At 40.5% G+C, this 26,019-nt stretch overlaps 1 protein-coding gene across 34 annotated transcripts in view; it reads right to left on the minus strand.

Moving 5' to 3' along the window:
• LMO7 (LIM domain 7) overlaps positions 1 to 26,019 on the minus strand; it is a 178,155-nt gene that overhangs the window by 122,257 nt on the left and 29,879 nt on the right. For all 34 annotated transcript variants that reach the window (XM_065581102.1, XM_065581100.1, XM_065581097.1 and 31 more), the window contains one exon: positions 140 to 210. In XM_065581102.1, the coding sequence (XP_065437174.1) occupies positions 140 to 210 (71 nt within the window). The remainder of the gene's footprint in view (positions 1 to 139; positions 211 to 26,019) is intronic.

Consider the following 26,019-nt stretch of genomic DNA (forward strand, 5'->3'; position numbering starts at 1 on the left):
ATATTGTTTGCAGCCAAGGAAACATCAGTTGAACAAGATATTTAAGAGAAAATTGGCCAATTTCATCTTCATTGGTGAATAGGTGATATATTTAAGCTGTGCAGTTTTTACATTTATAGTGTACATTTTCCATACTTACTCGCACAACAGGACTCCGTTTTCTAAAGCAGCTCGAAAATCTTTGGTTCCAAAACTTTTCCCAGTGACTGCCTATAAAGAAAACAACAGTATAAATTTGTCTTTTAAAAATAAATTACAACTGGTCTAGCAACAGATTGAGTAGTAGTAGTATATGAAGTCCTGAGTTTCGTAAGTCAGAAATGTATATCCATAGAGTTCTTTGGAAGTAAAATCAATAAAAACAAACAAAGGAATGCAAATTTGTTCTTTATGCCTCATAAGAAGAGTTTACATTTAACTATATCAGTAAATCCAGCTCCTTCAGCATGAACCAATTATCAACTACACACTGGGAATAGCTACCATTATTTTCTAATGTAAACCATTACTGTGAAGTGTGCAAAGCATGGTAAATTTGAAACAGAAGAACGAAACAATTTCCATGTTTCCCAGCTATTTTCACAGTTTGCATACACACACTTTTCTAAAACTAGGATACATAGTACAGTGCAGAATTTTCTAGACAGAGGATTTTTAAGCTATATTTGTAAAGAGAAGTTAAGGCTTGCAAACAACTTTTGACTTATTCTATCCAGCCTTTACTCAATATATCCAAACTGATACCTATTTCTAGGGTGAGTAATGGATCTTTACTGATTTGACTTTTAAAAAAAAATTAAAGGTGGGGAAAGGGAAGGTAAGTAAACTAAAGGGGAAATGGAAATTATATATATAAGCAACCTTTTAAGGACCTGATCCTGCAACAATAAATGTGCATAACTTGTGAGTAGTTCCACTATCTTAAAATCATTATTCCTAATAATAACCAAATGAATTTACATTAAAAAAAACTTTCAGAAAAAAGTTAAGTTTTTAAATTTTTAAACTCCGTTATGTAATTTTTATTTCCAAAGTGGCTATTGAGACAAACAAACCAGATTATCAAATATAATAATGAGTACATTATGAAGTTCTTCCTGTTTGTTTGGTAGGGTGTCATGTGTTCCAGAATTTCACAACAAATAATCAGGCAGGAAGACAGTGTTCACTTCTAGATAAGAAACTTCAAAATTCAGAAAACAATCTTGTAACAAAAATAGTAAAACTGGTTCTTCTAGATAATGTGTGTCATTTTCCTGTTTAATGAAATGGTTTGAGTGTGTGCTTGTGTTTGAGACTCATAGCGACTTATAGCTGATCAGTTAGTGACATCATTTTAAGAGATATTAAAGTTTACCCATTAGCACATCTGAAAGCAAGTCAAGTAGTAGCACCCGCCCTGCCCTCTCCCCAAACATTCATAGGTATTTGGGATACACAACCTTATTTTAGTACCTTGTTCTCTTTCAACCTGTTTTACATTCAATGAGGAGCATAATGTTTTCTTCTTATATTGATTGCACTACTTACATTAAGTTAAAGATTTAAATATAGACCGTTTATATAAGAGTTTGTATTCCATAAATTAAACTAGGCCCCAGATCCTGCAAACACTAAATTTTAATCACCTGCATTAGCTAGTAAAAGTGAATTCTAGAAGAGTGGAAATCATGTTTGCAGGATTGGGGTCTAGAGTTGTAGTTATGATTCAAACTCAAATGACAGGAGGCAATGATCTAGTTAATTACTGAGTAAAATACCTAGTGGCCAAATTTTATCCTCACTTAGTCAGCTACTCCTTCGATGTACATCCTTAAAGTCAAGGCAGAATTTGTATTTAAATATGGACAGTTTATTCATAAAGCCACAATTGGAACTGTAAATGTGATATTTCTTCCAGTCAACACCAAAGTGGCTATGTTTGTTGTGTCACTAAGCTGCAATGGCTTATTTACCTATAACCCACAAACCAAGCACCTGCGAATGTTGAAATTCCAAGCAAATTTTAAACTTCGTAATTGAAAATCTCATCTGCAGTTAGGGTGACCAGGTGTCCGGTTTTCAAAAAGGGACCCTGGCATCTCCGGTCAGCACTGCCGACCACGATGCTAAAGGTCTGATTGGTGGTCCTGAGGGTTTAAGGCAGGCTAGTCCTTACCTGTTCTGGTTGGCACCACGCTACACACGGGAAGCAGCCAGCAGGTCCAGGTCCTAGGCAGGGGGGCCACGAGGCTCCGCGTCCTGCCCCCGCCGCAACTCCGCACTCCTATTGGCACCACACTTGAATGCCTGCAGGCAAAAGCAGTGTGTGGAGCCCCATGACCCCCCTGCCTAGGACCTGGACCTGCTGGCTACTTCCAGGGCACACACAGCATGGTGCCAGGACAGGCAGGCAGCCTGCGTTAGCCCCCCGTTGCACTGCTGACCAGGAGCCAGTTGAGGTAAGCCTGCGCCCCAACCCTCTGCCTGAGTCCTGAGCCCCCCCCCAAAATCCAGAGCCCCCACCTGTCCCCCAAACCCCTCATCCCCAGTCCCACCCCAGAGCCCACACCCCCAGCTGTAGTCCTCACCCCTCCTGCACCCCAACCCCCTGCCCCAGCCCAGTGAAAGTGAGTGAGGGTGGTTGAGAGTGAGCCACTGAGGAAGGGGGAAATGTAGCGAGCAGGGGCAGTGCCTTGGGAAGGGGCAGGGAAGGGGCCTCGGAGAAGAAGCGGGGCTAGGGTGTTCGGTTTTGTGCGACTAGAATGTTGGCAACCCTATCTGCAGTAGTCAAGAAATACATTGGTCATTGAGACAGCTACTGTCTAACTCATTGAGATAGTTCCTTCAGAACATAGAATTGGCTCTAGTGGCACAATGTGGGGAATCTTAACTTGTCATTGCCTATGCTGCGCCTGTTCTCTAAATAAAGAAAAAAACTTCAGTCTCCAGAGCTGTCAATGGAGCACCGTTTATAACCACCAAGTTCACTGACACACAACAGCACTTTCCAACAAAAATGAGTCTGATTTCACTCTGAGAAGTTTGCAGATGTTTGTGTAAGGGGACTGTTGCCCCCTTACTAACACTCAGTGGGGGTGTTTTGGTTGGCTACCTCCCAGCACTAAAAGGGGAAGGGTCGATGGCAAATCAGGAGCCTGAGACTGACAGTCCCCAGGTACAATGGGGAGAGGCCAATGCTCCAGATCAGCCTGATTGACAGGGCGGGCAGGCTAATCAGGGAGTCAGGAGGCCAGAAGGGGTCTCGTCCTCCGTGTGAACTGGAATGGCCTGAGTCAGACAGAGTGGGGCCGAGCTAAGGAGAGAGCAGGGGCCCGAGCTAAGCTGCTGGAAGCAGAGCAGCAGCCCCAAAGCCAGAGCACAGCCCAGAGAGAGCAGCCCTGCCCTGGGAACAGAACTGTAGCAACCAGAGCCAGAGGGGCCAGACAAGCAGCCAGGAAGCAGGTCAGAGCTGGGAGCAGAGTCACAGAAGCAGCCTGCAGAGCAGAGCTGTGCTGGGGGCAGAGCTGCAGCCGCAGAGCCAGAGAGGCCAGAGAAGCAGCCCAGGGAGAGCAGATCCTATGCTGGGAGCAGAGCTGCGGCCACAGAGCTAGAGACGCAGCCCAGGGAGAGCAGATCCTGTGCTAGGAGCAGAGCTGCAGCCGCAGAGCTAGAGACGCAGCCCAGGGAGAGCAGATCCTGTGCTAGGAGCAGAGCTGCAGCCGCAGAGCCAGAGACGCAGCCCAGGGAGAGCAGATCCTGTGCTGGGAGCAGAGGTGCAGCCACAGAGCCAGGTGTGGTGAGCAAGTGGGGCCAGCCAAGGGGGAACCTGGGCAAAGGGCCCAGCACAGAAAGACACCCCTAGCCAAGGGCCCTTGCGCCAGACCGGGAGGGGGACCTTAACCCTACGGGGGGCTGACGCTGGGAAGAAGGGTCCCACCACTCAAAGCCCGGAGGTGTGTGGCCACCACCATTGCAAGTGTCCAACCCACAGCGTCTCTGCAGCACGGCCAGGGCCTGAGAAGGAGGCCTGGGACCTACAAGAAGCAGACTGTGACCTGCCCTGACATTCCAGAGACATTGTTTGTGATGTTCCCTGCCACAGAGCGGGGTGATGTGTTTTCCTTTAACCTTTCCCATTTTTCCTTGTTCTTTTCTTTAGATTAATTGTTAATTAAACAACTTGTATTTGCTTTAAATTGTATGGAATAATCAGTGGGTCAGGGAGGTGCCCAGTGCAGAGAGAGTACCCCGGAGTGGGGACACCCTAGCCCCTGTCCTAGGTGACCACAGCAGGGTTGGGGGTCGAGCCCCCCAGGAATCCTGGGCCCAGCCTTGTTGGGGTTACGAGGACTCAGCCAGACAGGAGAGTGGAAGGGGAGTCCTCAAGGGCAGGGAGGCCTCTGGGTAAAGGAAGTGGGAGCGGGGACTCAGATCCTTTCGCTAGCCCACCTCACCGGGGTAGTGCAGAAGTCAGGAAATTTCCCCACAATAGCGGGACCATTCCCCCGCTTACATTTGCATTAGACTTCTGGACTTGTTAAAATTACACATCTAAAATTAAAAGACTGTTTGCACTGGACACATTTTAGCCTTTTAAAATTATTCTTCGTACAGCCCCTGAGGCATCTGCATTAATGGATTTTTTAGAGAGCGAGTGAGAGAGAGAACTGTCAAACTGATCTATTTTAAGAAATTTTTAAATTAAGATGTTTACTATGAGATTTTTGAATACTAATAAAGAATAGTGTTGGAGACAGGGTGGGTGAGGTAATATCTTTTATTGGACCAACTTCTGCTGGTGAAAGAGACAAGCTTTCAAGCCAAACAAGAGTAATGTTGGAATTCAAATAAAACTTCAGCATGGCCAAATTAGAGATCCTTGATACGGACTTTAAAAACTTGATCATGATGTATAGCTAACCTAAAGGCCCAATCAGTGAGCAATTTAAAACTGATGGCTTGAGATTGAGAAACACCAGGTCTTCAACATTACACAGTTCACCATTTATTACTGGACTCAAAACAGAAGTAACCCATTTTACTTAAGTTTTAATATTAGATTATAAACTTTTCTGAGACGAGACCGTGTGCAGTGCAAGTATACTGGGAGTTATCTAACACATAATAATTATAGGTTTTATAACAGGTAGGTATTTACCATACAAGGATAAATTCTTTGAAAGTGGAAAGAATTATTGAACATAAGAACGGCCGTACTGGGTCCATCTAGCCCAGTATCCTGTCTACCAACAGTGGCCAATGCCAGGTGCCCCAGAGGGAATGAACCTAACAGGTAATGATCAAGTGATCTCTCTCCTGCCACCCATCTCCACCCTCTGACAGAGGCTAGGGACACCATTTCTTACCCATCAAAACAAACACTCACGGAGGGAAAAACTTTAACTGTAATTGTTAAGTCTCTCACCATTATTTATTATTCAAATCCAACTAATTATAAATAACCAGTGGGTGCAATGAACAGACCGAAGGAGAACAAAACAATAACTTTGAGGCATGATAAGCAGACGTCAAAGCATATCAGTTGCTTAATCCTTGTCAAGCTTTTGTATTTGCGGGCATCCTGGCCGGTTACTTTTATGCTACACACCACTGGCTGCAACATGTAGTGTATGTGTAGCTACTAGGGCTGTTGATTAATCACAGTTAACTCATGCGATTAACTAAAAACAAAAAAAAATTAATCGCATTGTTAAACAATAGAATACCAATTGAAATTTATTAAATATTTTTGGATATTTTTCTACATTTTCAAATCTATTGATTTCAATTGCTACACAGAATACAAAGTGTACAGTACTCAATATTTTTTATTACAAATATTTACACTGTAAAAATGATAAAAGAAATAGTACATAACAACATAAGAATGGCCATATGGTCAGACCAAAGGTCCATCCAGCCCAGTATCCTGTCTACCGACAGTGGCCAATGCCAGGTGCCCCAGAGGGAATGAACCTAACAGGTAATGATCAAGTGATCTCTCTCCTGCCATCCATCTCCACCCTCTGACAAACAGAGGCTCGGGACACCATTCCTTACCCATCCTGGCTAATAGTCATTAATGGACTTAACCTCCATGAATTTATCTAGTTCTCTTTTAAACCCTGTTATAGTCCTAGCCTTCACAACGTCCTCAGGCAAGAAGTTCCATAGGTTGACTATGCACTGTGTGAAGAACAACTTCCTTCTATTTGTTTTAAACCTGCTGCCCATTAATTTCAATTCACCTCATACAAGTACTGCAGTGCAATCTCTCTCATGAAAATGCAACTTACATTTGTAAGTTTTTTTGTTACATAACTGCACTCAAAAACAAAACAATGTAAAATTTTAGAGCCTACAAGTCCACACAGTCCTACTTCTTGTTCAGCCAATCGCTAAGATGAACAAGTTTGTTTACATTTATGGGAGATAATGTTGCCCACTTCTTATTTACAATGTCATCTGACAGTGAGAACAAGAGTTAGTCTGACACTGTTGTAGCTGGTGTCGCAAGATATTTACATGCCAGATGTGCTAACGATTCATATGCCTCTTCATGCTTCGCCAGTCATTCCAGAGGACATGCTCCCATGCTGATGATGCTTGTTAAAAAAAATAATGGATTAATTAAATTAGTGACTGAACTTCTTGGGGGAGAACTGTATGTCTCCTGCTGCATTTTACCCACATACTCCCATACATTTCATGTTATAGCAATCTCAGATGATGACCCAGCACATGTTGTTCATTTCAAGAAAACTTTCACTGCAAATTTGACAAAATGCAAGGAAGATACCAATGTGAAATTTCTAAAGATAGCTACAGAACTCGACCCAAGATTTAAGAATCTGAAGTGCCTTCCAAAATCTGAGAGGGATGAGGTGTGGAGCATGCTTTCAGAAGTCTTAAAAGAGCAACACACTGATGCGGAAAGTACAGAATCCAAACCACCAAAAATGAAAATCAACCTTCTGCTGGTGGCATCCGACTCAGATGATGAAAATGAACATCAGTTGGTCCACACTGCTTTGGATTATTATCGAGCAGAACCCATCATCAGCATGGATGCATATCCTCTAGAATGGTGATTGAAGCATCAAGGGACATATGAATTTTTAGGACATCTGGCATGTAAATACCTTGTGACGCTGGCTACAACAGTGCCATGCAAATACCTGTTCTCACTTTCAGGTGACATTGTAAACAAGAAGCAGGCAGCATTATCTTCTGCAAATTGTAACCAACCTTGTTTGGTCTGAGCGATTGACTGAACAAGAAGTAGGACTGAGTGGACTTGTAGGCTCTAAAGTTTTACATTGTTTTATTTTTGAATGCAGGAGTTTTTTGGTACACAAGTCTATATTTGTAAGTTTAACTTTCATGATAAAGAGATTGCACTACAGTACTTATATGAGGTGAACTGAAAAATACTATTGCTTTTGTTTTTATATAGTGCAAATATTTAATAAAAATGTAAAGTGAGCACTGTACACTTTGCAATTACAACACAGAATACAATCAATAGATTTAAAACGTAGAAAACATCCAAAATATTTAAATAAATGGTATTCTATTATTGTTTACAGTGCGATTAAATTTTTAATCGCTTGACATCCCTAGTAGCTACATGAAAGCAAGCTGCACCCGCACTGCACTGTGTAGCTACACAGGTCAGTGAAAGGCTCTGGCAGAGGGGAGGCAGCTGGAAAAGGCTTCAGCAGCTCCCTGCTGCAGGCAAGGCTCCAGCAACAGGGAGCTGGCAGAGCCTTTCCCCTCTGCTTCCTCCCTGTCAGAGCGTTTCCCCTCTGGGGGAGTCTTTTCCTGTGGAAGGGAAAAGATTTCAACAGCAGGGAGGCAGTGGGACATTACCCTGCTAAAAATAGTACTGTAAACAGGTAGTCACAGCTTGCGCGAGTAGAGAGCACGTAGGGTATGTACTCGCATACATACCCACACCCTTCAGGCATGTCTTTATGCCACCTGCCTAAGGCATGCCCCACCAGTTACACTGCTGCTATTTATATCCATGTTAGGGGGCTACGTGGGTATATACACACCGCCAAAAGAAGCATGCAACGTAGACACACCCACGGAAAAGTTTTAAAGAGGGACTTCAGGGGTGACAGTCGATTTGTGGATATCTATTGGGAGCTCTTCCTATGCATAAGAGATAGGGCTGCCAACTTCCTAATCACACAAAACCGAACACATCTGCCCTGCCCCCGAGGCCCCACCCCCATGCACTCGGTCATTCACTCTCTCCCCCACCCTCATTCATTTTCACAGGGCTGGAGTAGGGGTGTGGGAGTGGGTGAGGGCTCCAGCTGGGGGTGCAGGCTCCAGGGTGGACCCTGGGGATGAGAAGTTTGGGGTGCAGGAGGGGGTGCAGGCTCTGGGATGGAGCTGGGGATGAGGGATTTGAGGTACAGGAGGGGCTCAGCTGGGGTTGCGGTGCAGGAGGGCTTGCAGGCTCCAGGAGGGAGTTTGGGTTCCAGCCAGGCGGTGCTTATCTCAGGCAGTTCCGGGATGGTGGTTCAACAGGGCTAAGGCAGACTCCCTGCCTACCCTGGCTCCATGCAGCTCCTGGAAGCGGCGACATGTTGGTCTCATAGGCGCAGAGGCAGCCAGGGAGCTCCGTGCACTGCCCACACCCACAGGCATCCACAGGTGCCACCGCCACAGCTCCCATTGGCTACTGTTCTTGGCCAATGGGAGCTGTGGATCAAGTGCTTATGCCGGGGGCACCACGCAGAGCCCGCGTGGCCACCTGTGCCTAGGGTTTGCAGGGACATATCAGCCACTTCCGGGAGCCATGCAGGGAGCCTGCCTTAGCCCTGGGTCCGTGCTGCACCACTGATCAGACTTTTAGCAGCCCAGTCAGCGGTGTTGACCAGAGCCACTAGGGTCCCTTTTCGACCAGGCATTACAGTCAAAAAACAGATGCCTGGCAACCCTAATAAGAGACAGCATGTCTGAACACAAAAGTGCTTCTTGGAAAATTTAAAAAAACGGGTAGTCAAAATTTGCATCCTTTCAGGAAAGAAAACAGATATCTCAAATGCATGCAGAAAGACATGTTTACTACAGTGCTTGCTGATGGAGCTGCTGACAGGTCTAGAGCTGAGTGAATCAGCATACATCCATCAGATTGGTGCAGGTTGGGCAATTTTTGTTGACAAAACTGACTTGGAATGCGTAACAGCTGATGGAGTTCGTGGGATCAAGGCAGACAGTTCAAATCACAACTGGCTGAACTGATGCAGCAGTTATTATGGGTGGTTCCAATGACATGCAAACCAAGTTTAGACAAAATACTTCTCATTTTTCTGTGCTCTGCATCAACCATGACTCTGAGCTTGCTATTCTGGGTCTCTATTTAATTAAAAGTTTTAATGTATTTTGAAAAATCTTCAAATTTTGCTCCTGAACCACCAAAAGAAAAAAGCAATTTCAAGCCTTGCAGGTGCCTTTAGGCAACCAAGAGCTATTTCAGAGGAATCTACCAGGCACACAGCACAGGCAGGACTTATCAAAAGTTATCACTGTGCTATTGCCCTTTAGGAAAACGGAGTTCAGGGGTCAATAAGAATGATCCTAGTTCAGGTTAAAGAGGAGATGAAGATAAGCAAGTTTTTGGTCACATTGTATTTCCCGATAGATGTAATCAGCATTGACACCGAAATCTCTTACTTTTTAAGGAGAGAATCTCTTCTTATTTGAAAAATCATAAGAGCTAGAAAGTATTATGCTGGAACTCACAGCAGTGAAAGACAAAGACTTTATGTCTGAAAAGATCCTTGGGAAAGTAAAACATGAAAACATTTCTAGGGACTTTGGAGGAAAATTAATAGGAAGACATATCTTTATATTTTGCAACTGCTACTGAATTTATTATACCAGTTTCTTCAGGCTACAGCAGTCACCCTTCGCGGGATGTCAATGCTTTGACTCCACACAGAGGCCTAGCGATAAGAAAATTGATCCATTGTGGTAAAATGTAAAGTGACAATCTCCTTGACCTCTCACCCAAGTATGGAGTGAATAGGAAAAGGAGAATGCCCTATGTTGGTGGACCACTCTGAAGTTGCACTTAAACACTATCCTGGCAACAAATGACAGCACACATGCCTGTTTAACAAAGCTTTTAACCATCAACCCATCTGCCTTTCTGGATATATTCTCTTGGAAGAAATACTGTTGTCTTTGACCTGAAGCCCTGTACTAAGAGGATGTGGGTTTTCCATAACTAACTTTACCAAAAACAAGCCCATGCATATTTGTGTAGCAAAGCACACTTCAGGATTTTATGCAGATCCGAGTGTATATGCTTTGCAGTTCCACCAGGCTATTTGGTACTGGACTCAGGCGACACCAAGAGCAAACTATTCATGGGCAATGACAACTCAACAACAAGCAGAGTCAATGGATGACCGAACCAGTGCTGCTTTGTATATTCAGACCTGCATTTCAAGCCAGCTGGACATGGTCATTTAGGTATTATAATTATTGCTCGACTTAAAATAAGTTAATGCGTCATCTGAATTCTCACTCATTCCCAGAATGGTGGAGGTAGTGGCATTTTGATTTGTATTAAAGCTACACAGAGAAAATATACATGAGTTTAAACTTAAACAATAGAATAAAAAAGGAATCTGGAAAAAAAATAGTAAAACGCAGAACAAGAACAACCAAATCCGAAGTCTTAGCTATGAACAGAGAAGTGAATATTTTCATCTTATTTTTTGCCCAAGGCCAATCACGTTACCACAGAACTACAAAATTCAAACAGCATAAGCTACAGAAATTCAGAAGCTCACTAAGCCATTGTGTTGCTTTCTAAAACTTAAGTTATACTGTACTGAACTGAAGAACCTTGAACATCACTACAAATTTGAATCAGTTTAGCATAATTTCTGCATTCCATTGTGTTTCAAGTATCATCTCCCTACGACCCTGGCACTGGACACCAAAGGCCATTATCTTAATTATACTTAAATATACTCGATCATAAGCCGGTTCGTTTATAAGCCGACCCCCCCCCCCCAGATGGATAAGTAAAAATAGAAAAATTTTATATCCCGTTCATAAGCCGACCCTATAATTCAGGGGTCAGCAAACTTTGGCTCCCGGTCCATCAGGATAAGCCGCTGGTGGGCCTTTGTTTACCTCAAGCTTCCGCAGGCACGGAGGTAAACCTAAGTAAAAAAAGTGTCCCGGCATGCCAGCTGCTTACCCTGACGGACCGGGACAGCAACTGATGGGGAAATTTGGGGCGGGGGAGGGGGAAGAGAAGCTGGGAGTAGGGGAGTAACCCCTGTGACCACACCCCACATGACCCCACCCCTAGCCTGGGACCCCCACACTCTCCCCATCCCATCCCTTCCCACCTTATCTAGGGAGGATGTCTCTGACCTGTCTGGAGCTGCTCCGGCGGGCCAGGCCCGGTGGCACAGCCGCAGCATGTTCCAGCGGGCTGGGCCGGGAGGCACGGCCACAGCATGCTCCGGCTAGCTGGGCGGCGCGGCCACAGCCTGCTCTGGGGGGCAGGGCTGAGCGGCACGGCTGCAGTCTGCCAGCACTGGAACTGCAGCTGCTTTGGCGACTGGGGGGAGAGCAGCATGGCCAGAAGTGGAGAGACTCTGGCCCCGCCTCTTCCCGTCTGTCTCTGCTGGCTGTGCTGCCTCTCCTTGCTCCCTCTCTTGGGGGGAGGGGTTGTGTCCCACCTCTCCCTCTCTATACCCGTTCATAAGCCGACCCCCTTCTCTGGTGCTTCCCTTTTTTACTAAAAACATTTGGCTTATGAACAAGTATATACGGTTTTCCTATTTGTCCAGTGAGAAGTGACTCATGCCTATGCAAATTCCCCCCATTAAAAGAGCAATAGCAGTAGATGTCCTTGTTGGAGAGAATATTTAAAACCTGAAATGATGAGGGCATAATCGATTCAAATTTTGCTTTTGTGATATTACTCAGACCCTTCAATGGAATTATATCCCAAGAGATCAGATTTTCCTATTATTTATTCTATAAACATTACATAGGTTCTGCTTCTTGAGATCGAGATAGGAATCCAGTTCAAAAGTAGCCACCCTATTTGAATGAAATTTATTATTCTTACATCTCTCTGCAACTAACTGTTTTTTTAAATGAAGCATGGTCTTATTTTATAAACCATTTATTATTGCAGAAAATTAATGTTAGATTGGTAAATTTAATGTTTCAAGCAGAGTTGAACTAACTGATTTTTCAGTTTCTGGCCAAGCTGAAAAAATCTGGGGTGGGGGGGGGCAGAGAGGGAGGGGAAGAAAAAGTATTTCAGGTCAAGCTAAAACCAGAAATCTTTCAGTTTCTGGCCAAAATGAAAAAGCAAAAAAACCTCTTGGTTTAACAAGATATTTTGTTGAACCCAAAGTGAGAATTTCTTGTTAATTTTCAGGTGTTCTTTACCCTTCTTTGGTTCTTTAAATAAACAAACCATCTTCCAAACAAAATATTGTTTTATAACCAAAAAAAACCACTGAACATTTCATTTTGAAAAAGTCAAAACAAAACATTTAAACTGTTTTTTTTTTAAAATGTTCCTTTTTTAAAATCTGAAACAATTCACCAAATTCAACCCAAATTCACAAATATTTTCAGCCCCAAACCGCATTTTTTGGTGAATAAACTTCATCCAAAAAAACCTGCCCACTAAGCACAAATTAGCAAATCTACTTACTCAATACTGGCTATTTCTGATTGCCATTGTAAGAGAGGGGAGTTAAAAAAAATACAATCTATGACCTTAACTGGTAATATTACCAGTTGCAAAGAGTTCAGCTGAAAATCGTGCCAACACAACATCTTGAGTAGTTAACATCATCCCATAAATGCAACAAGAAATTCAATTTAACAAACAGGGAAACAATTGGCTTCCTGAGGCTGATCCCATTAAAGTGACACATTCTACTCAAGTGGAAGTGATGATACACTGAAGAGTACATTTTATTTGCCACAAGAGGAAAATTCAACTCACTTGAAGAATACATATTACACAGAAACTGGTTTCCCAGAAGCACAAATAACTGAGATAAGAGAAATTAGGGTGTGACTCAAGACATTCCATTTTCATTATTTATATAGCTTAGCATTTTACTTAAGTACACTTTAATTTAGCGTAACCAAAAGGAATAGACATTTTCAGCATAATCATAGTACATAAGTGCACAAGCGTTATCCTTTCAAATCATAATTTGAAAAGCTTCCAACAATACTGTAAGTACAAATACATTCAAAGCTGCCATTTTCACACTCTTCATTCCCACTCTCAGCCAATACACTCAAACACACTGAATTGAAGTTGGAATGAGGGTAAGAATTGCTCCAGAGGCAACAATTTGTATGCCAAGTCCCAGTCAGAAGCAAAACCCAGGAAGAGCACATTTACCAAGTACCTAACTTTGAGAGTCTATAGGAAACAGTTCAGAACTGCATTATCTAAAAATTCATAGTAATGTTTTAGAACACTGCATTGATTCACTAGAAGTACCATTTTTGTGCTATTTTAGTAGCTCTTCCCAGCATTAGAAGCATACAATTAGTCTTTTGGCTGCAACATTGCCTAGGATTGGCAACATTTTTAATGCACAGAGAATTAACATCACATTGCTCATTCCCCAAGCTGCATTTTCTATTTTAATGACCATTGTGTGGGATGATATGTCTATCTTCAGAAATTATAGTTTACTATGGATGGGGTAATATAGATCTGCCATTGTGTGTTTACAAGGTTCAATTTCCTAGCTACAGCCCTACCCACTATTGTTTAAACTTGCTATGTATGTTTCATAATAGGGTAGAGTTCCACTGAGTAGTACATCGTCACATGGTACATCTCAGATATGAATAGAATGAAAACAAGTTTGTAAATAGCCCATAACAAAATCTTGACTCACTAAATTCTGATTGCCATAACTCACCTTGTCAGCTCAAGATATGTATTAATGGGATGCTGACAATTTGAAATCTACCATTGTTGTTTGCAGTGTTGATCCCAGAATATGACACTGACACACACACACGGTAGGTGAGGTAATGTCTTTTATTAGACCAACTTCTGTTGGTGAACGAGACAAAGAAGAGCTTCACAGAGCTCCAGACAGTTTATACAATGAACTAAAAGTAATTTCAGATACCACACCTGCTTGAGTCCCCTGGACTACTTTGGGGTTTTTGTCATCACTTTAACATATTTGTCTTCCATGCAAAAACAAGAAAATTTCACTAATTATAACAAGGGAAACAGTGACAGAATTTTTGTTACTGTTGGTTTAAATGAATAAAAGGAAAAAAGGAAATACTGAATTACACTTTCAATTAGGTAAGTAAGATTAGGTTACTTGTAACACTAATACATATAAAGTTTATATGCAGCACTGTGATTTTTAAATTTGAGTATATCTAAGACTACACCTACACTCCACACTTCTTACAGTGGCATGTAGGGTATGTGTAGCTATATGCCACAGTGAAAAACAAGCTATGCCCACACTGCTGTGCATAGCAACACATCAGTGCACCATTTCCCTGAAGTGGGGAAAGACTCTGGCAATGGGGAGACGAGCTGCAGGACACCACACTACTAAAAATAGCTGTGTAGACAGGGAGGTACTGCTTAGGCAAGTAGAGAGCATTGTACGGCACATACCCACAGGAATCAGGTGTGTGTCTTTACTCACCTAAGCAGTGTCTCACTGTCCACACTGCTATTTATAGCTGTGCTGAGAGTCGGGGGGCGGGGGGGGGGATGTAGTGTATGTACTCTACACACTGCTGAAAGGGGTGTGCAGTGTAGACATACCTTAAGACTGAAGAGGCTTGTGCATACCACAATCAACCTCTTGCGACACAGACAATACAAGATGCAGTAAGCAAACATTCATTCCATACCAGAATGTATTTGTGTTATAACTGAAGTTGCAATATAAACTTTCAATACATAACTGATACTGTTTAATTTATAAATTTTGTATAACTCAGCAGGCCCAGATGGTATTCACCCAAGAGTTCTGAAGGAACTCAAATGTGAAATTGCAGAACTACTAATTGTGGTATGTAACTCATCACTTAAATAAGCCTCTGTAGGAGATGATTGGATGGTAACCAATATAATGCCAATTTTTTTTTTAAAAGGCTCCAGAGGTGTTCCTGGCAATTATAGGCCTGTAAGCCTAATGTCAGTACCAGACAAACTGGTTGAAACTATAATAATAAAGAACAGAATCATCAGACAGATGAACACTATATGTTAGGGAAGAGTCAACAGCGCTTTTGTAAAGGGAAATCATGCCTCACCAATCTATTCAAATCCTTGAGAGTGTCAACAAGCATGTGGATAAGGATGATTCAGCTGATGTAGTGTGCTCGGACTTTCAGAAAGTCTTTGACAAGGTCCATCACCAAAGGTTTTTAAGCAAAATAAGCTGTCATGGGACAAAAGGGAAGGTCCTCTCATGGATCAGTAACTGGTTATAGGTAGGAAACAAACCATAGGAATAAATGGTCAGTTTTCACAATGAAAGAGGTAAACAGCAGGGTCCCTCCAGGATCTGTACTGGAACCTGTGCTGTTCAACCTATTCATAAATGATCTAAAAAAGGGGGTAAACAATGAGGTGGAAAAGTTCAAACAAGCTACTGAATTATTCAAGATAGTGAAATCCAAAGCTTACTATGAAGAGTTGCAAAGGAATCCTCACAAAATTGGGTGACTGCACAGCAAAACGGCAAATGAAATTCAATGTTGATAAATGCAAAGTAACGCATATTGGAAAACATAATCCCAACTATACATACAAAGTGATGAGGTCTAAATTAGCTGTAATGAGTCAAAGATCTTGGAGTCGCTGTAGATAGTTCTTTGAAAACATCTGCTCAATGCACAGTGGCAGTCAAACAAAGCTAACAATGTTAGGAATCATTAGGAATGGTAGAGGTAATAAGACTGTAAATATCATAATACCACTATATAAACCCATGACACTCCCATACCTCAAATACCACATGCAGTTCTGATTGCCCCATCTCAAAAAAAAATTGATATTAGAATTGGGAAAGGTACAGAGAAGATCAACAAAAAATGGATTAAGGGTATAGAACAGCTTCCATTCAAAGACCTAAAAAACTGGGACTGTTCAGTTTAGGAGAGAGACAGCAAAGGAGGGATATGACAGGGGTCTCTAAAATCACGAATGATATGGAGAAAAAGTGTTTTTTCCCTTTTCACAAAACATAAGGGCCAGGGGTCACCCAATTAAATTAATAGGCAACAGGTTTAAAACAAACATGAGGAAGTACTACTTCACACAATGCACAGTCAAATTGTGAAACTCGTTGCCAGGGGATATTGTGAAGGCCAAAAGTATAACTGGGTTCAAAAAAGAATTAAATTCATGGAGGATAGGTCCATCAAGGGCTATTAGCCAAGATGGTCAGGTAGGCAACCCCATGCATTATATGTCCCTAAACCTCTGATTGCCAGAAGCTGGGACTGGGACAACAGGGATGGATCACTTGATAATTGTCCTGTTCTGCTTATTCCCTCTGAAGCACGTGGCACTGGACTACTGTCAGAAGACAGAATATCACGCTGGATGGACCTTTGGTCTGGCCCAGTATAGCCATTCTTAGGTTATTATTTTTATTCTTTGTTGGGGGAAGAGTATTAAGAACAGTAGCCTTGTTTACTGTAGAGTAGAACAGCATGCTAAATAAATCTCCATCACTATCTATCAGCAAAATCCTTTTGGGAATCCTTAAGCAGGCAGAATCACAACTGCAAAATTTCAGGACTGGCAGGAGAAAGGAAGGAAAGTATCCACACTTTAGATCTAAAAATCTCCTCAAAGTATAGGTTGCAGTGATTCTTCTCTGAAAATAGTGCTTTAATAGTAGTTCTGGAAGTATTTTACTACTCTTTGTTTTCAGACATTCTAAATCTTTTACAGTACTAAATGTACATGGTTCCATAGAGTGGCAGTTGAATGCCAAATATAATAGGTCCCTACTTTGAAGGGTTTAACTTAGAATCACTTGGGGGTGGGGAGGAATTCCAGGAGATAAAGAGGTGGGTACAATGAGAAGAAGCCAATGTTTTGGTATAGCTGTTTTGTCACCTACACTGAGGTGATCCGTATATTTATTATTACTGGACAGTTTCCCCAACATCAGATGATGCTTTTCTGGAGGCATTATGCCCTATGTAGTATTCACAACAGATGCAGTTTGGAGTAGAGCTGGTCAAAAAAATGACAATATTTTTCACAAAATTTCTGAGCATTGATGGCTTTCCCATCTGGTCTCTTCCCTCTCCGGTTTTTCTCATCTCCCTCTGGGCCCAATATTTTCCAATTGATTTCATGTGCAAGACTAGCAGGTGGATGACAGATACAGAAATTGGATGGCAAGCAACATTTCATAATGGGTAGGGGAGGTACACAAAAGGCACACAAGTCTGAAAGTCTCACCATAGTTGTGGGTTAATAACCAGCGTCATTGCTCTTTCTATTAATTATTGGATTTGATCCAGGGTCAGACCCTGCAGAACTCTCAATAGTATATCTACCTAGCGATGGCCATGCAGACTCAATGATTAAACATAAGTTTAAGAAAGGGAAGACATCTGTGCTTAGTTGCAAAACATTGTATTTGCTGTTTTTTCAGGAAAACTTAACAGTAATAATGACATTACATAACAATGAAAACTAAAGAAATTAAAAACAAACACCACACCAATACATTCAGGTCTATAATACCATTAGATACTGCTTTATTTTTTGAAGCTAAAAGTCAGGTTTTAAGCGGTATAAGGAAAGCAAGCTACTCAATGCTTTGGCAAAGAGACCTTAAATCGAATGATTAAAGTTTAAAATGTGGAAGAGGAAATCCTAAAGAACAAAGATATGTGCTTATTCAAGTTAAAGTGTTTTAACTCAAGTAAACACTAACTTAAAAGTTCTGTATTGGACTGGCCGTAAGATGCAGAAGCAATGTAACAAATGAACCAATTCAGGAGTGAGATTTCAGGACTTCTATTTCTTATGGCTTGTAAAAATGTGTTTACCTGTAAGTTATGAGATTTATATTAAGCAAAGTGTTAAAAATGCAAGACAGAAAGATAACGAAAGACACATAATCCAACATTTAACTGTAGACTTCAAGCCTATATTAGGCCCTCTCTCTGGCAAGAGATAAAAGAAATTAAATAATTACAGTCAGCAGAGAAGGATGATTAGAAATCAAGAGGAAAAAAAAAATCTAAGAAAGGATCACTCACATCTGAAGACCTGAAGGGAAGATAGGGGTAGGAAGAAAGCGAAGAGTTGGCCCAATAGTAATGAACAGTAATGAGAATTTGCAGAAGAGGCAGCTGGCAACCATAGGCACTTGATATTAGCACACTGGATATGAAATTTTGATGAAGGTCTTCATGGAAGTTTCAAGGTTTAGGGTTGGTTTGTATTTTTAACGTTAAACACAGAATTCACATTGCTTACAAAATCAAAAATGTTGGCATTGGTAATATCACTCATCTAGCTGTAATTAGTTGGCACTAATACTAATATACATTTTTAAGGGCTAAGGTGGAATTCCGAATGTCTGAAAATATCAACTGTCTAATTCAGCACACTTTGGTGGCTGATCCTGAATGGTGTGTCTTTAGTTTCACTGTTCAACTATTCATTGGATTTAACATGTCTAAACTTTGTTTACTCCCTTTTAATTAAAATGTTTTCTAATATAATTATCTCAAAATAGCAACTGTGTATCCTTGAATAAAAACAATCGCCTCCAATTTAGAAATCAGAAGTGGAAGAGGCCTGTTAGGTCTTTCATTTCATCTCCCTGGCAAGTAGAGCCGTTCCCTATGGTATACGTGCTTTTCCCATCTCCTTGCCAACATTACAAGCAACCCTGCTTTTAGCACTTCACTTTGGAGATTACTCCAGTCTCCAGTACATATTTTCCCTCTAATTATCAGTCTATTCCTTAATTAAATTCCAAATTATACCCATTTCTCAACATCATACTTTTGAGAAAGTTGTATGCCTAAGTATACTAATTTCAAGAAGCTTTTTCAGATATTCATCCTGATTTTGCCTTTAATTTAACCCATTACTCCTAATTATGTGTTCTTGTACTACCTTACCTCTCTCCTCCTCCATAGGGGGAAATCCGGGCCTCCCAATGAAGTCAATGTCAAACCTTTCATTGACTTCAATGGGGACCAGGATTCCTTACTGTTTACACCTTTCATTTATTTGTAGATTTACTGTTAGTGAAGCCCAAGCAAATTTAACTCAAATATTTCCTTAAATGAATCCCGCCAGATCTGATAATTCTTGTTGCCCTTTCATGAATTCCCATAAATTTGTCACTATCTTTCTGGTAATGAAAAGTGCCAAGAACTGAACGCAATATTCCAGACGGGAACGTACTAGAGTCAGATGTAGTGGCTATATCTCCTTGTTCCATGAGGTAGCCGCTCTCTGCATTCAGTCATCCACATTTCCCCGCCCCCCCCCCTTGCTACTGGATTGTGGCTTAACAGAAGTTTGGACTGCAACTTTGTAGAGCCAATTGCAGAATTGGGGCTCCAATCAATAACTCTGAGGTAGGATTTGTCTAGATGTCCCCCCATGTCTCTAAGTATTATTTCTCAGGTTTCTCGCTCTCATTAAGTGGATCTGAATTCCACTGAATAGTGGTTTTACACAAGATGTTGAATGACAAAAAATACTGTCCAAAATTATTCAAATAGTGATCTAGAGAAAGGGCAGGTAGCTGATTTAATTATTTCTTGTAATATAAATTCAGGGATGGGACCCACAATGTCACAAATACTCTATCTATGCCTGAGGGAACACAACTCAGAAAAGCATGAGAATTCAAAATTGTGAATAACTGATTGTATGAGACACAGAAACAAAACGAGAGACAGTAAAACAAGATGTGTTCCATTACAATTTCTCCTGTTGTGTCTACCTTGCTGAGAGAAGCTAAGATAGATTCCATGTTCTGGAAGATAGAGACCCACTTACTGCAGCAAAAACTCTAGGCAAGCTGAAACAGAAGTTAGTTATATCCCAGAAAGTTAAATTGGTGTATCCTGTCTAATCATCATAGGTTAGTTTACTGATAGCAAAGGAGTTTGTTTAAAAACTAGCTGAACAAATTATCCCCAGGAGTTGAAGACAACACTCAAAGAGTATTCACTTAAGAATTCAGCATGCCATGCCTCTTAACCTATCATCTCACTTAAATAGTGGTTTGAGACAGGCAGTATAAGGAAAATTAACAATCTTAAAATCAAATTAAACAATCTTGGTCTTTACATGCTCATTGCATGCCCCTTCTCCAGGAATACTTTAGCCAGCTATGCAGGATTTTCCAGAAGAGGCTGTTCTAACTCAAGTTACAACAGTATTTCAACAGGCAATTTAAAAATAGATTTTGACAAGTTAGGTTAACTCTTGCCAGTGCTTATTAAGACCTATTCTACCAAATGAAGGTTAAGGTCTGATGGAATTAGCATTGCATGGATATTAGCGCCCTTAGATGGGTTAACGCTGATGAGTCATGTGAATGAAATAAAGATTTTTGAGTTGGGATTTGAAAGAATGTTTGCCCTATTGGGATAGGGAAAACGTTTAAGTGGTAGACGTGTGTGTGTGTGTGTGTGTGTGTGTGTGTGTGTGTGTGTGTGTGTGTGTGTGTATATATAAATACATAGCTTTCTTATATTTAACTTATTTTGGGGGTTTCTTGCCTGGTTGAGGCAATCAGTGTTATTAGGATTTCTTTTTCCTTACCCATGCAAATGTTGTAGACCATTTTTCTAATTCCAAGATTTTCTTTTTACAGTACACTTTACATTTGTTGTGCATGGGGCAATCTTACCAGGAAAAAAAAAATCTTATACACAGGAAAAGAAAATGCAGTGATTTATGTAGTCATATGAGAATGAAACGACCACTTGTTAGATTGGCATCCGGCAAGGCTTACTGAAAATAGCAACCATTAAGAAAAATAAATATTTTGATTTAAAATGCATCCTTGCCTCACATCTATAGATAAAAGATTCAGGTTTTAGCTTTATAACTAGAAAGGATTTTATTTTTAATCGGTAAATGTTGGTAAACATCAATTTCACCACACACACAAAAAAGTATTTCCATCAATAATAATCAAAATTTACAGATATGCAAAATAAGAAAAATGTTGCCTGAAAATTTAGAATTTTATTTAAGGATATTTACTTTGTATATTTTTGACCTGCAATGTTGACAATTTGTGTTTTTAACAGTTATAAAGCTTTAAGTTTTTGAATCTCATCATCTACTGTCATTAGTTATTGTCTAAAACTCACACTCCCAGGATTTCCCACAACTGTGAAAATTTAAAATTGATAAAAAATTAAAAAGTAACAAACATTGATATCATCAAAATTATAAAAAAAATAAAACTTAATTCTGCCAACCCTATTTATAAAACGTACTTTAGTTGTAATGAACACTGGAGACCAAGAACACTTTGAAGTGCTTTAAAACATGTATCAAGCTAGGTGTATTGTATAACATTTTATAGGACATGTTCAAGGATATGTATATCAGTCATGCAGATTCTCTTATTAAACCCCATTTGGAGTTCTCTCTGAACCTTTTAATATATTGGATTTTTCTCAGTTGGGTTCTAAGCCACAGTGTTAAGAAAGTTTTTAAATCATTTTTGTCAGCTGTCTGGTAGAAATATCCACACTTTTTTCAAACTGATTACTTTTCCTCCATCCTCTCACTTTTAACTAAATGTATTTATTTAAAAAAAAAAAGTTCCCTGATTGAGCATCAGCAAAAAGGCAGGGTGACCATATATCTCAGTTCACCAGCATCACACCAGTTTAGTGCACTTCAGGTTTAATGAAGCCAGCACTAGATGCAGAAACAACTAGAAGCAAGCAGAACAGAGTCCATCTACTTCCATCAGCCCCACTGGTGGAGCCAGATTTTGTCCTGGGCCCAGCTGCTACTCTGGGCATTGTGACCCAGCACATATGGTCACAGCACCATTCAGATTTGGCCCAGCCACTCCTCCATCATTCAACGGAGTGACAGTGTGACATGTCACATGGGTTCACAGCACCAAGTAACCCTGTGCATCATGTCACAACACCTGGAGTGGAGAGCAGACCCTGCCTCATGGGACAGGAGCTACCACTGTCAGCTGAGTGCAGGGCAGACTCACTCTCCAGCCCCCATGTGAAAATTTGTATTGTACACCATTTCTCAGTTGCATAATATGCTTGAAAAGGTGCCACACAAAGACCTAAAAGCTGCTGGTGTAGGGGAGGGGGCAGTTATTGCCCCTCTCCCCCATTAACCCTACCACTGACCAACACCCTGCTCTAACCTCTCCATATGTCCCACATCACTCTGTTCTCTGTCCCTCCCCTATCTTAATGTCTGAGTCAAGTCATAAGTTGACTTTGAGCAAAGTCCAACATGGCACTGGCAACCTATTTTTCAATGAAGTCTGTGTGGGAATTAAAATTTAGGGCACGACTATACGTAATGAGATGGTTATGACGGTCAGTGGTGCAGCAATACCAGCACAGAGACAACAGGGAGAAGGAGGAGTGCCATGCAGCCCAGCCCCTGGCCATGGCCCCCAACCCAAGTGGGGGGTAGACACATTCCATTACTGTTAGGGGGGGCATGAGAGGAACAGTTTGAGTACCACTGGTTTAAGTGTTAAGGTGAGGGAGGGAAATAGGGGAATCCTGGCCCATGAAGTAAACAATGGGCAGCAACTACACCATATTGACATCTCAAGGTAATGTCTTTCCTAACCATGGCATTATCCCTTTCCCAAAGCATTCTTCCATCACCCACGCACACCTCTTATTCTATTCTGTGTGATTCTGATCTCCCCAATGTGAAGCTTTCTTTCAGTTACTATTTTATTGCTTCACTACAGCAATGTGTGGTTTTGAGACAGGTTAGAGTTCTGTCAAACCAGTCTGGCCCCCTAACCAGGGTGTGTTTAGAGGAACTACAGGCAGATTTGGCTATCTCACTACATACACATCGGTTGCTACATGCACTGCCCACAGGGTGAGTTTAAATTACTCATATATTATATATAGTTTATCTCCCATTGCACAAGCCATTTATTAGTGTCTTATTTTTAATAAGATATTTCAGCAGAAATCTGTATGTCCTACAGCAAGGGGGGAACCAAAGATTTAAAATATCAAACAGTTTTCACATAATGGACATAGTATGAAAAATGTCCCTTTATGCACTTAAACAAGGGTATTTTTCCAGGGTTTTAATATCTACATTTTCCTTGGAAGAAGAGAATACAAAGAGAAAGAAGATTTGGCAAAACTACTTTATCTGATAATGCTTATCTCAAAGAGAAGTCTGGATATTGGATTTATAACTAGCTAGGCAAAGAAAGTTCTGTGGAGCAGAAACTTATGTTAGTTTGTGTCACCTCTAGGCTGAACCATTTTCAATATTTTTCAGGAGAGATATTTGACTATAATAATTAATGAAAATGCAAAAAAGCACTAAATAGGAAAGAATAGTCTTTTTTATGTTGTGCCAGTGGCAGACACTAAATCCTGCAAGAATATTGATCTAATCCTAATAATTTAGTTTGTATAGCTTTTACCCAAGAGCAAATTCACACTTTTTGGATTACAAAAGTAGATGAAAATGTTTGGGATATTCTTGCATTTCTATTTTACTATTCTGTCTTTAGGTATAATAAATCTGAAGCACTGATTTGGAATAATGTTACTTCTAGTCCAAACGACTAATGTAATAGGAAGATGCCTAAAATATAAAAATATTTCAGACTTCCATAGGATAGACAAGATGCCTGAAGCATTATTTTCAAGCCACAATGGTTTCTATGATCAAATACCTTTTGGAATGTTCAGACTTGAGAATGTCTGAAGTTCTGCCTAGCAACTTAGACAAAGCATAGACTACTTAGTGTATAAACATATTTCATGATAGCATATATTTCTCCCGCTTAATCTAGTAAATAATTACTTTTTCTAAGCAAAGGTAAGTTTAATTTTATTTGCAAATCAGTAGAGCAGTTGAAGACACCCTACACTTTACCATTAAATAAACAGACTGGCAGATAAATACTTTAAACATTAGGTCATTGCTTCATATTCTTGATGTAAAACTGGGGAAAAAATAATGTTCCCTTTTAACTAAGTCACAGTTTTGACAACATTGCCTTTCTGTGCAAGATTTAATCTTATTTGTGTATTATAAATCATGCATGCTGCACATTTTTCAGAAGACTTTCTTGAAAATTAAACCTTACATCATCTACTTTTAGAATAAAGTGTGCTGGGGTAAGCTCAGGGCTGAAATATTCACAAAACATCTGCATAACATTTACAGAGGGACAAAGAATTACTGTACAGCAGGAAATTAGTTGTCCATCTAGCCTGTGTCCCATCACTGACAGTGACCAGATGCCTCAGAATAAGCAAAAGTCTATTAATGAATTTGTACAGTTTGTCTACCTTTTATGATGGAAGAGTCTTCCTCTCTGTCTAATGGTATGGTGTAATGGAAGGAACAGCTAGACAGCAATGAACATTGTTACCGGAGAGAAATCACCAGGAAATGGCAATCACCATAGTGAGAGGAAAGGTATTCAACAATCCCTTTTCCTGGTACGTAGCAAATAACCACTCCTACACCTGAGTCAATGTACTTGCTGTATATTTGTTTTTTGTGTAACGAGGGTGGAGCAGCTTGTGTACAGACACAGCTCATGATATGAGTTTTCAGCTGTCACTATTTATCATATCAAGGGGCATGTAATAGGTTTCATTGCCCAGAGATCTTACTTTACAATATTCACAAAACCACCACACAAATTTTCTTTTTAAAATTGCCTGCACTTGCTTGCACAGTTAAAATGTCACTCTACAGAGCAAGGAATGTGCCTTGCTCTGTTTATTAAAGTATCACATACATTTGTCGCCCTATATAAACTAACAACCAATTTAGAGAAGGCAAAGTGAAGGAGAAAGTTTGCCCATGAGTATGAGGAATAAAGTTAGTCCTCAGCCTTTTCATTCACTTATGAACATAGGATCTTATCTAGTGAAACAGGCCCCTCACCCTCCTGCCTATGCATAATTTACTCCAAGTCAGAAATATTTACATTGTTCAGCTGTAGTTTTGTTTTGTACAATGGAATAATACATGCATTAATATAAATAACATTTTCTCCAAGAATACTGCATCCAAAAGCAAAAACCTGCAAGTCAAAAATCATGAAACACACAAAAGGAATCCTGATCACTCAATACACCTCTACCTCGATATAACAGGAATTCAGATATAACGCGGTAAACCAGCGCTCAAGCGGATCAAAGCAAGTTCGATAACACGCAGTTTCACCTATAAGGGGTAAAAAATTTTGGCTCCCGAGAACAGCGTTATATCGGGGTAGAGGTGTAGTACACAAATGAGTATCATTTTTTAAATTTAAGCACTGAAGACAACAGGATGTGATCTATTGTGCAAGAATCTCTTCCTCAAGAATATACTGCTACCATAACCTTATGCTTCCTATCAATACAGTTTAAAGTAGGTTTTCATGAGTTCCTTAATGTAACTTTAAATGTATTATGAAGTTAGAATTTTACAAAATTTTAGTAAAATGTTTCCCAAAACAAGACAGACATGTTAGAACTCAGCGATGGAAACTTACCACTTTATTTCAACTTTTATTCAACTCTTGACCATTTTCATTAAAATAAACATATTTATCATATGCTCATTGTTACATTCAAGTTCTGTTAACAGGTTTCAGAGTGGTAGCCATGTTAGTCTCTATCAGCAGAAACAATGAGGAGTTCTTGTGGTACCTTAGAGACTAACACATTTGTACCCAGAAGTCACCTACTACAAGACCGGCCCAACAAAATGTAACAGAACACCACTAGCCATCACCT

This window comes from Chrysemys picta, chromosome 1 (assembly GCF_011386835.1).
Source record: "Chrysemys picta bellii isolate R12L10 chromosome 1, ASM1138683v2, whole genome shotgun sequence".
NCBI lineage: Eukaryota > Metazoa > Chordata > Testudines > Emydidae > Chrysemys > Chrysemys picta.